Raw genomic sequence first — 16,785 nt, forward strand, 5'->3', positions numbered from 1 at the left:
ATTTTAAGCAAGATGGTGAACAAAAATGATTAAACAATTTTAATAATATTCAGCTAAGATCAGCTAAGATATTCAATCTAAACCGATTCAGCTAAGATATTCAGATTACCTCTGAGACGTTTAGCAATGACTTTGCAGGACGCACCTCGGCAAGGCAGTCATCCCACAGTATTATCAGACACAACATTTTTTTCACATTCCAGTCAGCAGATTCTTTGAACCAACAACTGTCATTGACCTAGTTCAAGGACGTCCCTTCCCCTCAATTACCGTCGTTAGAACTAGCACACAGGCTTCATCATAGAGTGTAGGAATCTGGGAGGAATACATATATAATTTAATGACAAATGGCAACATAAAAGAGGCTGCGAAAAACCCATCTCGAGATGCCACTAAAACTATATTTATTATACGGTGACAAGCATGTTTTTTGGTAAGATTTGGTTTAATTAGTCGGCAATATAAAAACTAGATGTACAACATAAAATGTGCAATGAGTTTTTGAAGCTAATATGGAAGATAAAATGATTGATTTTAAAATCCAGCTTAACTTTAAATTGGAGCGAACTAAGAAATTGCTTACGATTTGTTCTGGGTACTCGGCTGACTGGCCGTATTTCAAACAATAGGCAGTACGAAAACTGTAGTTAAATACCGGAACCGTCTAGGGCTAAACGGAAAGCAGGTCGTCCTCGCCTGGGGTGGGAGGACTTCATAAAGAAAGATGGAAACGGGAACTTTCTGGGAGGGTTTAAAAAGGGAGGCTTTGAATAGATAGGGATGGAGGAGGAGCGTGCGTGGCTGTGTTGGCCACAGGCGGCTTGGTGCTGCGGTGAGTTGTTAGTAGTAGTAGTAGAAATGATAAATCATACATCCACTTTCATAACTTGAACTCTTAGAATATTTACTCTGTTTTTTGTTTTTTTTTTTGCTTTTTAAGTAGAAATTCCGAGTCTATCTTTGGCAAGCGCAGGTGTGCTGGAACTAATTTGTTTTCTTTTTTGAACTAGAATACACATCAACCAAGCGCACATCAAGGCAAAAGTCAAAACACCCCACAGTAAAATTACAAGAGAAAGGCCTCCACTTTGATCTTTCTAAGGACTTTAAACCAAGCTCGAATCTTCAAGAGAGAAAGAGAAATGTTTCTGGATATATTCCCAATACCCATAAAATGTAGGATTTTATTTTACTAGGTTATATTTAATCAGACGTGTACGTTCTCCCCACCATTGGTCATTATCTTAGTTGAAAAAAAAAAAAAATGTGAATTTTGACAAGAAATTTAGCTGGGCAGGATTCACGAAAGCAAAAGCGAGAAACCTATAAATGAATCCTCAATGCGTAAGTAAGTATTTATATAGGATGGCGACGGATTAATAAAACATGATTTAAGTAAAAAGCAAATAGCAGAATACAAAGGCATTGGTAATCATTTTTGAAACGGGTGAATTTACAATCCAGATTTCAAGTTTCAGTCTTTTGTTCCTTGTTGTCAATCAAAATCAAGCAGGAGCCAACGTATCTTCTTCTTTGTTTTGCTACCAACAATTAATAGAAAAGACTGCACCTTTCTATACAGAAACCTTTTTTTCTTTTTTTAATTGCTTATAGGAATACCCTGCCTGATCAGAGATATGTGCCTTTTTATTAGTTGATTTTCCCAATCAATTTTTAAGTAGCCACATTCCACCAATGTAACAAACATTTGGCTAATAGCATTTTGATTCTATTAAAAATATATCATAAGGATTCTCATCAGCATTACACGGAATTTAAGTACACTACGTACTACAAGAAAACAAAATGAATGAATTAACGTTTTACCATTCTTCCATTTAAACAAAAAAAAGAAGCTATTTCAATGAAGACCTGGATACATCGTTGACATAAAAAATATTAGACAAGAAATCCAAGAGGGAGGAGTAGTCATTAATATAACTTACACAGAGATGATGAGAAGGTAACAGGATCACATCTTGCATTCAATAAGCATGGATAACCGTGAGGAAGCTGATTCAGCCTCAAGTAGTGTTTCTGTAAAAAGTAAATAAGCTAGATGTGCTTACCACTAATCTATACAATTTACTTATAAACATATAAAAAAAAGAAGAAAAACACAATTTCTTTCTCTATGTTTGCATACTGATTTAACCTTCCATTTCTGTGTTCTTTGTTTTTTTGGTTTAATTTCATTACTTTTTTAACAGCAGACTTTGGGTAGGAGCATCCGTTTCAACAAATTAATGAATCCCATTTACCTTATATTAATTTTTAGCAAATAACATTAAAGAATTAGTTAGGGGCCTCTATGTGACAGATGATTATTGCAGTTCATATATTGAAGTCTTTCAGAAATACTACAGCTCAAAATATTTTAAGCAAACAACTATTGAAAATGCACAGAAGGGGAGGGGTTGTCCTCTTTAATATCAGCTCTACGTAAGGGATTTCGTATCAGCTCTAGAAAAAATACAAATGCAAGTCACAGTAGAATTAAATTCCAACTTTGCGATTTGAAAGTCAATATTTAGTCTTAAAACTGGCCCATTATTTCAAATATTCAGTTAAATTTCTTTCAGAATAAGTATACTTTTTTCACCATCAGCATTTGGAGTACTAGGAGAAAGCTTAAACTGTATTTTAACAATACATTTTATGTATTTCAAGTCATGTTTGCTATATTAGCAGGGACTGCAAAAGCTGTAACTCTATTTCGTGACTCAGATATCACAATAAGTCTAAGCAGGAATAAAAATTTCATCATAGCATAAAGGACTACAGAGGTTTTTTTCTTTATAGTGTTGGATATTTTCTTTTTTTAGACCAAGTAAAATTACTTTTATAACCATCTCCACTGTATTCAAACTTCATGCCAAAAGTGAAACAATGCTAAACATATTCTATTTATTTTTCTTTTATCTTAAAAATTTGAAAGAGATTTTAAGCAATGTGTCATTTGTGTCAGATGTTTTTTTTTAGATGATGTTGTATAATATAATCTTAAGTAGAAACAAAGCAGTAAAATAGAATTTCATCCAATTCCCACAGTAAAATAAATTAAATTACTACCATGGACATAAAACAGGCAGCAGGATCTGAACAGAAGACAGAAGGCCCCAATGTCAATCAGCAAGAACTCATCTCTCATTTCCTCAGCCAAGCCCAAAAGTGATGCAAATCATTCCTGAAGTTGAAGGTAATTAGTAAAAATCATAAATGTATCAAAATATCAATTGTATTTATCACAGTACAAAAATTGACATAAGAAAATAGAACTAAATAACAATCACAACTTTCTAATTTTACTCTCGGGACATCTAAGAAACCTATCAAGCTCATCCATTGCATCGACTACAGAATGCCTCTTTCGAGAACTATCATTACAAACTTTATCAAACCTACACAAATCTAATGAGGATATATTTTTAGGTGATTTAGGATCAATTGAAACTGATAAATTTTCAAGAACAGATTTTCTACTACAATCTTTACAACCACTCTCAGCAGAGCAATTACCAAAACACTTTTCAAGTTGAAAGTCTTCAAGTTCAAACCTGTACATAGCCCTCTTTCTCCTACTTTCCCTCATAGAATCAGCCAAAGAAACTGATTCATTACTTTCATTAAAACTAGGAGCAATAGGTATCAACTGGGTTAGTAAAGTGGATCTGACTGATGCCCATCTTCTTTGTCTTTCTTCATATTTGGCTTTAAGTGTATTCCTACATTGTTTCAGTGCACAACTTACAACTGTCAGCCTTTGAAGGTTTTCTCTTCTATCCCTCCTCAGCTGTGAGGTATATGCTGCTAACTTATTTGACCATCTATTTAATTCTTCTGTAGCTGACACTCTGTAGTCTTTCACCTCAATTTCACCATATACATTTTGACAAACCATCTAAAAAGGAAGTAGCTGAGTTTTAATTGGACAATAGTAAATCTTATCAAATAAAAAAAGAGACAATCCAAGGACCAAGCAGAAGATGAATTCCTACAAGGATACAACATGTACACATCACAAATGAAATTAAAAAAGAAAAACCAGATACATAAAATGTTATTAATCAAACAACAAAAAAGGGTTCCATTGCCTAGCCATGTGACTTAGATAGCCTTTTGTATCCAAGGTGAAGATGTTATAGCACAACTCCCCATAGTTTCCAGGGAGTTAAGTGCAGAAATATAAGTTGTGACAGAGCACATTAGACTACTCACACATATTAATTTATGATTCAAACTGAACAGATTATGCCAAACCACTGATTTCCAACAGCTTTCTTTTAAATTATTTTTGTAGCAAGAATCCCGAATTTACTTGCTTATAAATAATATATACAAAATTGCAAATTGCATTTGAAATCAGTCTTGTGAAATCCAGCTTTTCCAGAGAATTCCAGGTAGAGGTTTCCCAGCCTGTACAAGTAAATATTGATGCCACCATTTAAATATATACTCAAGCAGTCAACCTATGGAACCCTAGGTGTGTATGCATAGCTTCTGATTTCGGCAAAATCTTTCCAATGCCTACCAAAACCAAACAAAATCTTTAAGTGGAAGCCCTTCTTCTAAGAAATTACACTGGCTGATAAGGCTGTAACTGAAAATGGGCGTAACATTTACCATAATGCTTCTCACCCTGATTTCATCAATTGGAAGGAACAGGAATTTGCCCCCCCCTATAATATAAAAAAATGGGGGGGGGGGGTATTTTTTAATTTCAAAAATGCCTTTTTTGGTATTTTTATTGAAAATATTGTGAAAATTACAAATTTGTAATCCCCCCCTATGTTTTGGACAATACATTAATTAGATACATGCTGTCAGATGATGCTTTTATATTAGTATAAAAAAGTACTATTTTTAGAATAAGGTTACAGAAAAAGATTTAGAAATTGTAAAGTTTTTAAAGTTTTAAACAGCTACATCATAAGAATTTTGATACACATAAGGCAGAATACTATTTTGTCAGATAAGAAAAGAATATGATTTTCCATTTTTTTCTGACTGACAACAAGCACAAAATTGAAGTAAAAGCATCTGAGATTATAAAGTTAGCTATCATGATTGGTTGTATATAGAATATGTCTAACAGTATTTTAATTACTTAGAATAGTAGTTATTTTTCCTCTTATCAAAATTGTCCAACTTATACCAGAGTTCAAAATTCCTACTTTATTAAAAGTAAGGGACAACAGAGGGTAGCACCATACCTGTATTGAAGGAAGAGGGGAGAATAAATGTAAAATGTATATATTACTGCATATAGCATAACTTTGCTCTATATATTTGTGGCTTGCCAATAGGGAGGTGGAGGGACAAATTTGTCAGATACACTGCAAGCACTTTTGGGCTTCAGTTACATTTTAGTTGTCTCTATTTTGGAATTGTACCTAACCATGCCTAAGGACAAATACCCATGAAAAAAAAAAAAAAACTTAAAAATGAGAACCTTGAAAATCATTCAAAGAGGGTATTCAAGATATTCACAGACATTTTTTAAAGTACACTTTAATTGCTTCTTGGAAGCTAGTCATTTTACCCAAGTTCTTATTTAGTTTCTGATCTTCAACATTCTGGTTGTTTTTTTCTTAAATATTACTTTTAAATGTGATTACTTGATGTATAATATTTTAACAACATAAGATTAATGTCCCTTTTTATATGACTAAGCTGTCAAGGCTGCAGTCCATACACATAATTGTTTTTCTCATGTACCTGATTTCCAAGTTGTTATCAAGTTCCTAAGAAAGGATTTAAAGGAAATTGGAACTTCTTGGGAGGGGCAAAGGAGGAAGCTTCCAACAGATTGGATTGTAGGAGGGGAGTGTGCTGCTGTGTTGGTTTCAGGCAGCTTGGTGCTGCTGTGAGTTGCAAGTACTAATATATTTAAATTTTTCTATAATTTCAGTAAAGGGGATATTAAAAAAAAATTGGGATAAGTCTGCTTTTGAAATCTCAGGTAAGGCATATTAGAACAATTGAATAGATTGGATTGGAGGAGGGGAGTGTGCAGCTGTGTTGGCTTCAGGCAGCTTGGTGGTGCAGTGAGTTGCTAGTAATAATAGTAACAGCTTGTAATACCAAATACCACATAATGCTGTTTAGGTCTTAAGCAATATCCATGTATCATTTCTTTGTGGTTCCTTCATTAGTCTCTCACTATTTATGGAAATTTTAGTGACATGCTTTTTGAGAGTGTAATTAGTATATCTAATTTGTTGTAGAAAGTGGTGGGCTAAAAGGAGGATTAGTCTCCCCATATTTTGGATATTTACTGTTTGTTTTTAAAGTTTTAAAGTTGTTTTTTTAGTTTCATTTGAAAAAAGTTTTCTTTTAAACTGCTAACACTAAAGCTAAAACTATTGTTAACAAAAAATATTTGCATAAATATTTACTTGTTAAGATAGTTTTTGTAATCCCTTTTCTTTCAATGCCAAAAAAAACTCTACAACTTCATTTTTCTTCCCAACCATTTTACACATATAAGATTTCTGTGGGAGTTCCACCCAAAAAAAAGGGCAGAGATTCTCGTGTAGAAATACATTTTTAGCAAGTGTTTTTTTTAGAGCCCATGATTGTCTCAAATGATATAAAAATTGCACATTATTCCTAAAATAACCAATTCAGATCTACTTAGAATCCAAATAAAATGTTTTGACTTCCTGTTAAATTGCAGAGACCAAACTGATAATGAAGAGAGACTGGGAAGTGGAACAACAAAAAATAGAGGAATGAGAAATTAGAAAAAAAATTTAACAGATTGACATTAAACAAAAATTGTAATGTCAAAAATACTAATTAATCTTAAAATGGTATCAACTCTTTGGTATAGCATGGGGACTTGTTAAGTCCAAAAATGGGTAGTATTCAATTTACCCTTGTGATTTCAAGTCATTTGACAAATTACCTCTCAAAATTGGTGACATTGAGGTATATACATAGGAAGAAAAATTCAAAGAGGTAGCTGATTTACAAAAAAAAAAAAAAAAAAAAAAAAAAGCAATAGGGGCTGATAACAAAGATTATTAAATGTCACCAAAGCTCACTGCCCTCTAAAAGGAGTAGAGGTGGGTAGGCTACTTCCAAAGACCTTCACAGGACATACTATAGTATGTAGACCAATCCCTGCAAGTTTCATTTTTCCTAACCTCTTTCCAAGAGAGCAAAAAGTAGCCTGTCTAAAATTTTACCATATAAAATTTGGGCAATATAGCTTATTTGCACATATGAGGGGGAGAGGGGGGGGATGAAATATTCGAAGTGCTAACTACAACAGTTTAGAGAAGGATATGTAGAGAAGGAAACATGTTAAAAGATAATTCATACTTCATAGTATGCCAAATAATTGTAGCCTACACATTTGCATGTAGTTCCACCATATTTTACCCCTAACCCCTCCCCTAATGCACAAATATATAGCCCAAATCATATTTTTCCAGTGCATTCTGCCACCCATCACTTGTTTTTCTGGTTCTTGTTTTGTCACAGTTGATTCAATTTTCATGTAAGCTACACTGGACAAATTTCAGCTATGCATTTGCACATTCGGGAGGGGGGGGGGCTGGGGATAAAGTATAGCAGGGCTGCATGCAAGATGTTAGCTACAATTATTCTCCATATTAGGGTAAAAGACCTCTTTTTGGGAAAGACCACTTTTCTTTGGCATTCTGGAAAAATAGAGATGGGTTTTTGGACCACCCCTCAATTACTACAACAGGATGCAATGTGAGAGTAGTATTCTTTGATTTATATAATACACATCAAGCAATAAATATATTTTTAGAATCAGAAGAAAATCAGCTTTCAGTTAATATGCAAATAAAACTGAAACACTGAACTTTGGTATTTCCAAAACAAGGTCCTTGTAGGTAGCCTAAGTGAATAAACTAATAATTTTAATTGTTTGATCTTCATTAATTTTGAAAATAACCATATTGATACACAGCTTAGATTTTCAGCTATTCAGTGATATTTTTAACTCTTATCAATTCATATTTGGTAACAAGACGTGACAGTTAATGTTTTACATAATTTGCTCAAATTAAGTAGCCTATAATTTGTTTTCTTAAAATGTTTCCTTCTCTAGACGTAAGTCTATGCCATTAGGCTACAACTAGGCTAATCTGCATGTTATGAAGCATGACTTATTTTCTTAACATGATTCCTTCTTAGCAGCTAGGTTCTAGACTTAGCCAAAGCTACCAAAAAGACTGGGCTGTGACAAAATGATTTCCAAAAAGTGGGTTATAATCAAAATAAACATAATGAACTGAATAGTAGATATATCCAGCATACAATAGAGCATGAAATCATAGTTTAAGAGTAGGCCTATATACTGGTAAATTTTCAGCAGTTCATATTATTGACTTACAAATAAAGTGAACATACTACTCAACATAGGCGCCCATTAGGGGGCAAGGGGGGCACCAGCCCCCCTCGCTGAATGATGGTTTCAAATATTTGTATTAATTTAAAAAACTGTTTCCACCGAATAAGTTTTCAGAGAAAAGTAAAGAGTTCTATTAAGTCAAAAATGGTCAGAAAAACAATAAAATGATCTTTCAAGCGCAAAATTACCAAAAATCAGTATCAACAATTAAATGAAACTCAAAACGACCAGAAATTATAATAAATAGCCTAGTCTAACTAGGGCTGACAACCCCCATACCTTCTCAAGACCAGAACATAACTTAGGCTTTACTGAAAAAAAAAAACAAAAAAAAACGACCATGGATCTTAAGTTTATTATACCTATACTTTTATTTATTACTTAAAATAAAAAAGGGTAAACAAAAGTGAGTAATTTTTTTTTTTACTTATGTAAGTAAAAAAAAAGTGAAAACATTAAACCATATTTTGTTTTCAGTAAAGCGCAAATATGTTCTGGTCTTGAGAAGGCATGGGGGTTATCAGCCCTACTAATGTCAGTTTTTACTCGTTTTGAGTTTGTCTCAGCAATTTATTCTGATTTCTGTTCATTTTAAGTTTCTTTTATTTATTGACAGGGATTTGTAGTAGTTTTATGCTTGAATGATTACTTGACTTCATTTCTGCCCATTTTTGGCTTAATTGAGCCCTTTAGTTTTCTTTGAACATCTTGTTTTGTGGAAAGTTTTTTTTTAGATGAATTTCTGTTCGTTTTTTATTGGCAAAGATGTCATTTTCATGAATTTTTTTTTTATAACTTTTTTTTTTCTATAATAACCTTCAGTTTGACATAATTTTGAGGGTTTGACATGCCCAATATCCCTAAAGAAATAGTTGCTGGACCGTTCTACTATGCTGAACAAAATAGTTGTCTCAAAATTTTGACTAGATGTGTTTGGGAAATAAATTGGCTTGAGAGATGGGCTGATTGCCCCCCAAACTCTTTTTAGTCTTAGAAAACACCCTAGCACTTTTAATTTTGAATTCAATTAGCTTCTTTAAACGTTTCAATGATATTTCTAGCTATTATAGAGTGGTGCTGTCTGTGATATTGCTTATATGCCTCTTTGAAAACCTGCTTGTATACAGTTTTTTTGTTCAATTGGAATGCCCCCTTAACACTTCCTAAAAGTTTCATCTTAATACTCTTGGTGTCATTATTTACAGTAACTGTAGTTGTAGTACTAAAAGTATACACATAGTGCCTTCTGGCTAGTTCAAAATCCCCTCCAACTTACTCTTAAAGATCCAACTTAATTATAAAAGTTGTACTTGAGGTATTGCTTTGTCACCTTTTTGAAAGTCCACATGCTCATAGTTTGTTTTGATTTAGTTCAATGTCTGCCTAAATATTTCTTATATTTGATTACTGAAGATATTGTTATATTCTCTTTGGCCTATTGGCTGCAACATGGCTATCTCACAATTTCAATCAAATGTACTTGGGGAAAATAGTATATCAGGGGAGGGGGGGGCTATTTTCTCTCCATCAAGCTTGACTCTTAAAATGGAACTAGAACTATACATTTCAAATCAAATGAGCCTCTTCTAAAGTTCAAGGGTATTTGCCTTCTGATCACTTTGACTCTTAAAAAGGCACTATAACTTAAAAAAGCACTATAACTGGTTGCCCTCCATGAGGTCTTTATGAAGTTCCTATGAAATTTTCTTTCTATAAGAAGTGTCCTGGTCTAAAAAACCAAAACAATATATTGGGCCCACATTGCTCCTAACTTAGGCAGTGCTATTGTACTGCTTATGTTATTTTGTCTTGAGATTTCAATTATACAGTACTGGAAGTGCTGATCAGACCAGGTAAGCCCCCCTCTAAAATTCAGCCTCTGGGCATCTATGCTACTCAATGCCTATTTTTATGCTCTTTACAAATATAATAATCATTTTTGTCAGATTTTTTTACCCCCACCCCTATATAATTCAGGGTATATATTTGCACATTCGGGGGGGGGGGGACAGGGGTAAAGTTTAAACTTGCCTCTCATTTGTATCAGAAATAAACTTTACCCCCACCCCCCTAATGCGCAAATATATAGCCTACCCTGAATTGGTATATATAGGAGTGGGGGTAAAATTCATTTCAGTACTCTTTTTATGTCTCATACTTGAGACATGTTAAAAACCTGTTTTTCAACAGGATGATACAAGACTCTGCTGTAGAGAAACACAATGTATAGAGTGATTTTAATTATGTATACAATATTTAAAGTGTTGTTTTTTTTTTGGGGGGGGGGGAAGAGGTACCTAGGTTAGGTTACGTATTTAATCTATGCTTTGCCCCCACCCCCCTAATGTGTAAATATATAGCCCAAATTTGTTTCTAAACTATTATATAGTCATCCTATTTTATTTCATTATCATTAACCAAACTAGCACTATATAAGAGTCCAGCTAATGAAAGAGTACCTTCATTTCCAACAAAAATGATTGTTATATTTGGAAAGAGCATAAAAGAGGCATTGAGTAGTATATTTACTTTATTCATAAGTCAATAATATGGGTAAAGTTCTACTTTAGCTACTTTTGGAAAGGAGTTAGGTTAGGAAAATGAAACTTTAAGGGATGGGTCTACAGGCTAAAGTATGTCCCAGGAAGGTATTTTGAAGTACCTACCTCCACTCCTCCCTCTAGTGGGTCCTGAAATTTTGACAAAATGGTAAATATTTTGCAGTTCATATTATTGACTTACAAATAAAGTAAACATACCACTCAATGCCTTTTTTTATGCTCTTTCCAAATATAATAATCATTTTTGTCAGAAATGAATTTTACCCCCACCCCTATATATACCAATTCAGGGTATTCATTTGCACACTAGGGGTGTGGGGATAAAGCTTAAATTTACCTCTCATTTACATTGGAACTAAAATTTACCCCTCCCCCTGTGCAAATATATATGCTGAATTAGTATATATAGGGGTGTGGGTAAAATTCGTTTCTGACAAAAATGATTATTATATTTGGAAAGAGCATAAAAAAGGCATTGAGTGGTAAAATAAAAAAAGCAAGTTTTTTAAACTGAAAGTAAGGAGCGACATTAAAACTTAAAACAAACAGAAATTATTCCGTATATGAAAGGGGCTGTCCCCTCCTCAATGCCTCACTCTTTACGCTAAAGTTTTTTTATTGTTTTAAAGAATAGAGTTGTGAGAAAGAGTAACTTTAGCGTAAAGAGCGAGGCGTTGAGGAGGGTACAGCCTCTTTCATATACAGAATAATATCTGTTTGTTTTAAGTTTTAATGTTGCTCCTTACTTTCAGTTTAAAAAACTTGTTTTTTTTTATTTAATTTATGATCGTTTTTTAGTTAATGCAGCTTTTATTTTGGCAACTGCCATTGAATAAGTAAACAAAATTTGCATAAAAATTTTACTCTTCTTTCGCTAAATGGCTCTCTAAATTTGGTTCTGACATAATTTACAAAATAACTTACAAAACGAACTTCTATATTTGTATATTTTTCTTCTGGCAAAAAATATATTGCAGATATAGCTGCAGATTTTTGCAGATATGAGCTTGAAACCTATGTAAGAGGGTTTTCTGATATGCTGAATCTGATGGTGTGATTTTCATTAAAATTCTTAGGGGATGTTTCCTCCCTCTTTAAAAAATTAGGTAAATTTTCTCAGACTCGTAGCCTTTGATGAGTAATATTAAACTTAATAAAATTTATATATTTATAATCAACATTATAAGCCCTTTCTTTTGATACATTTATTGACATCAAAATTCCGTTTTTAAAAGTTTTGAATACTATTGAGCCATATTGCTTGTTTTTTTTAATACTTATATGTTATTACGTATATCAGGGGGTTCTCCCCTTAGTCAATACCATGCTCTTTATGTTAAAAGTTTTTTTAATTCATAAACCCCTGAATCACAAAGGCCATTTATTAGAATAGATAGCTCTTTTGAAAGCACTAAAAAAAACTGTAGCGTAAAGAGCAAGGTATTGACTTGGGGGAGAACGCCCTCATATACGTAATAATTTCTGTTCGTTTTAAGTCCTAATGTTGCTTCTTACTTTCAGTTGAAAAAACTTGTTTTTTTTTTAATTTAATTTCTTATTGTTTTTTAAATAATGCTTGGAAATCTGGCTCCCCCTTCATAGAAATGTCCCTTACCCCAAAGAAACATCCTTCACAGAAAGATTCTCCCAAGTGACCCCCTCCTCCATCCCCCCCACCAGAAAAAAATCCTTCCTGAAAATGTCTGTATACTTCCCAATAACCAATACAATATGTAAGCAATGGGCAAAGTTCATATCTTGCAGCCCTTCCCCTGGGAACTGTGGGGGATTAAGTCATCCTAAGAGATTTTCGACTATGCTGAACAAAATGGCTACCTCAAAATTTTGATCAGGTGACTTTGAGAAAAAACGAGCATGGGAGGGGGCCTAGTTGCCCTCCATTTTTTTGTCACATAAAAAGGGCACTAGAACTTTTAATTTCCATTCCAATAAGCCCTCCCTCGATATTCTAGGACCACTGGGTTGATATGATCACCCCTGGAAAAAAAAGAAAAAAAAAAGAAACAAACAAATAAACATGCACCTGTGATCTGTCTTCTGGCAAAAAATGCAAAATTCCATATTTTTGTAGATAGGAGCTTGAAACATCTGCAGAAGGGTTCTCTGATATGCTGAATATGATGGTGTGAATTTCATTAAGGTTTTATAATTTTTAAGGGGATCTTTCCCCCTTTTTTTGAAAAATCAGCCAAGTTTTCTCAGGTGCGTAACTTTTGATAGGTAGGACTAAACTTGATGAACTTATATATTCGAAATTAGCGTTAAAATCTGATTCTTTTGATGTATCTATTGGTATCAAAATTCCGTTTTCTATAGTTTCAATTATCATTGAGCCGGGTTGCTCCATACTTACAGTTTGTTACCACAAACTGTTTGATGTTTACTTTATTTGTAAGTCAATGATATGAACTACAAAAAATTTATCAACAAAACAACATTTTACTTCAATAGTTATCCATTTCTTTTTCTCTGGCTTTAGCTCTGAAAATGCAATTCCTGTTATTTGAGTAGAATTTTAAGCCATATCAATGTTTTTTCTCTCAAAATTTAGGAAATGTATTTGCATATCTTTAAACCTTATAAATTAGGATTGAGCAAAGTTGTGAAGCTGAAAACAATTTTGTTGTACTTCATTTAAGCAGAAGATCTATTTTGCAAGGTTTCACTTTTATAACACACAGATTTTTAAAGGTCACCAAAGGTCAGGCACCTCTAGAGTGGGAAGGAGTGAAGGTAGGTACTTCATAATACCTTCCCAGGACATACCTTAGCCTATAGACCCATCCCTGAAAGTTTCATTTTCCTAATCTAGAATCTTACCATAACAAGAACTGCAGTAATTTTTTTTTTGTTTATATTATTGACTTATGGACAAAGCAAATATACCACTCAATGTCTTTTTTATGCTCTATCTAAATATAATAATCATTTTTGTTGGAAATAAATTTTACCCCCACCCCTATATATACCAGGTAAATATTTACCAAATCATATAATTGAGTTACAACTAAAGTGAACATAGCCTACTAATAGATGACTTTTTTTATGCTATTTAAACATATAATAATCATTTTTTTCGGAAATTAGTTTGAGTCACCATCCCTATATGTAACACTTCAGGGTATGTTTTTGCACATTAGGGGGGGGGGGGGAAAGTTTAAACTTACCTCTCATTTACATCAGAAATAAAATTACCCCCACCCACCTAATGTGCAAATATATACCCTGAATTGGTATATATAGGGGTGGGGGCAAAAATTCATTTCTGACAAAACTGATTATTATTTTCATAAAGAGCATAAAAAAGGCATCAAGTGGTATATTCACTTTAGTTGTAACTCAATAATGTGATTTGGTAAATATTTACCATATACCAATTCAGGGTAGGCTATATATTTGCACATTAGGGGAGGGGGGGGGGTGCAAATTTTCACCAAATCATATAATTGACTTACAAATAAAGTGAATATACCACTTGATGCCTTTTTTTATGCTATTTAAAAATATAATAATAATTTTTATTGGAAATTAATTTTAGCCCCCACCCCCATATATACCAATTCAGGGTATATATTTGCACATTAGGGGGGGGGGGGAAGTTTAATCTTAACTCTCATTTACATCAGAAAAAAAATTTACCCCCACCTGATGCCTTTTTTTTATGCTGATGAATATAGTAATCATTTCTATCGGAAATAAATTTCAGCCCCCCCTATATATATATACCAATTCAGGGTATATATTTCTACAACCTAACCTAACCCTGAATTGACATATATAGGGGGGGGCTGAAATTCATTTCCAATAGAAATGATTATTATATTTGTAATCAGCATAAAAAGGCATCAAATGGTGTATTCACTTTATTCCTAACTCAATAATATGATTTGGTAGAAATTTACCAAATCATTAGGTTATTATATTTGGAAAGAACATAAAAAAAGGCATCAAGTGGTTTACTTACTTTATTTGTAAGTCAATAGTATGATTTGGTAAAAATTTACCAATTTTATTTCTGATGTCAATGAGAGGTGAGTTTAAACTTTACCCACATCCCCCTAATGTGCAAATAGCCTATATACCCTAAATTGGTATACAGCCTAGGGGTGGGGGTAAATTTCACTTCCAACAAAAATGATTATTATATTTGGAAAGAGCTTAAACTTGGAAATAACTAAGTGATCAATTAGTGTGTTCACCTTGTCTCCATATCAGTTATGGAATCTTGTAAGCTAAATATCAACCAAAACCTATTCACAAGGAACGGTCAAAACGGCCTAGCCTGTATCCAAAAAGGCAATCTACACATAGGCCTATAATTCAAGTCTTACCTTAATCTGAGCAGCAATAAAATTACTTGTAGCAATTGGAATAAAAATTTGACAGTTATATTCCTTAAAATTAGCTTTATTCTGCAGGCATAAATATCAGAGCGTAATTAAAATGGCGGTGGCAATATTATTTCTTCAAGGTTTAACGGCAAAAATGGTCTAAGATTTATAAAATTTGAACTATCATTTAAGATATTCTGGAAAGTTTGGTACTCATATACTAATTAAAATTCTAAGAAAAAAAATACTTATCAATATATAAATTTTATTTACTCACATTCTTTTTAGAACAGTACAGCCTTGTATTTCTAGATGGCGTATCAACTCTTCCCCAATGAACATACAGGTGTCAAGTAAAAATGGGCTAACTGGTTGATTTAAAAAAATTATTAATAGAAAAAAACTGTCCAAAAAAGAAGTTTTTCAAATAACAGTAACCAACTTGCATAACTTAGAGCCATTGCCCTGTAAATCAAAGTTGCCCTTTATATCAGTAAATCAAAGTATAAAAGTAAACAGTATCTAAGCAATTTTCATAACTTACAGCTCTTGGCTTGTGGCTGATGTCAACCATGGGAGTGTTTGGCCTTTGGACTTGTTTGAAAAAAAGGTTATCTCAAAATTTTGACTGGATGCATTCGGGGAAAAGGGGGAGGGAAGGGGGCTGGTTGCCCTTCGATCACTTTTGACGAATGGATCACAATTTTACATTTTGGGGGAAAGAGAGTAGTATTTCCACTTCTTTGGTACATTCTTTTTAGCTGGATATCTACGCTTAATACAGAAATTGTTTTAAAAGGAATGTGAAATTTCAGGGATGATTGAGATATCTAGGGATTTTCCATATAATTGAAAAACCGAGCTTGTAATGAAAATTCAGGATTTTAAGACTCGAAAATGGATTCAATTCCGATTTTTCGACACATCCACATCAGTGATTATTCGCTCGCCGAAATGAAGGCAAGATTCAATTTTGAATACCTCGGTTTTTCATCTGAATTAAATAAAAAACAAGAAAGGATCAATGAAAGTAAGGAGCAACATTAAAACTCAAAACGAACAGAAATTATTCCGTAGTTGAAAGGGGTTGCCCCCTTCTCAATACCTTGCTCTTCATGGTAAAACTTTTAACACTTAAAAAAAACAACTTCCTATTCTAATTGAACGGCCCTTGTGTTTCAGAAGTCGTTCTTAAAAAAGTGAGACAAACAGTCAAACTTTAGCGTAAAGAATAAGGTACTGAGGAGGTGGGCAACCCTTTCATATAGCGAATTATTTCTGTTCGTTTTGAGTTTTAATGCTGTTCCTTACTTTCAGTTGAAAAACCTTGTTTTTTATTTAATTCTGGTTGTTTTTCAAATAATGCCGATAAATCTAGCTCACCATCCATGAAAAATATCCTCCCATCCTATGAAAGTCCTCCGTGGAAAGGTCCTCCCACATAAATACCCCAGTAAAAATTTTTCTGGGCATTTCCATC

General features: G+C 33.2%; 1 protein-coding gene and 1 long non-coding RNA gene across 5 annotated transcripts in view; both read right to left on the reverse strand.

Moving 5' to 3' along the window:
• LOC148950319 (uncharacterized) overlaps positions 1-3,886 on the reverse strand; it is a 42,243-nt gene extending 38,357 nt beyond the window's left edge. For all 4 annotated transcript variants that reach the window (XR_016141997.1, XR_016141999.1, XR_016141998.1 and 1 more), the window contains exons 1-3: positions 3,752-3,886; positions 3,073-3,187; positions 1,947-2,037 (exon numbers count right to left, since the gene is read on the reverse strand). This is a non-coding gene — a long non-coding RNA (uncharacterized LOC148950319). The remainder of the gene's footprint in view (positions 1-1,946; positions 2,038-3,072; positions 3,188-3,751) is intronic.
• On the reverse strand, positions 3,207-15,429 carry LOC148950320 (uncharacterized). The gene is made up of 2 exons (XM_089092297.1): positions 15,306-15,429; positions 3,207-3,901 (listed from the first exon to the last, which is right to left on the reverse strand). The coding sequence occupies exon 2, from the start codon at positions 3,899-3,901 to the stop codon at positions 3,290-3,292; it is 612 nt and encodes a 203-aa protein (XP_088948423.1). The 5' UTR covers positions 15,306-15,429; the 3' UTR covers positions 3,207-3,289.
• Positions 15,430-16,785: the final 1,356 nt, after the last annotated feature.

Source organism: Artemia sp. Qi Xiang Cuo, chromosome 7, assembly GCF_049724085.1.
Source record: "Artemia sp. Qi Xiang Cuo chromosome 7, ASM4972408v1, whole genome shotgun sequence".
NCBI classification, from domain to species: domain Eukaryota; kingdom Metazoa; phylum Arthropoda; class Branchiopoda; order Anostraca; family Artemiidae; genus Artemia; species Artemia sp. Qi Xiang Cuo.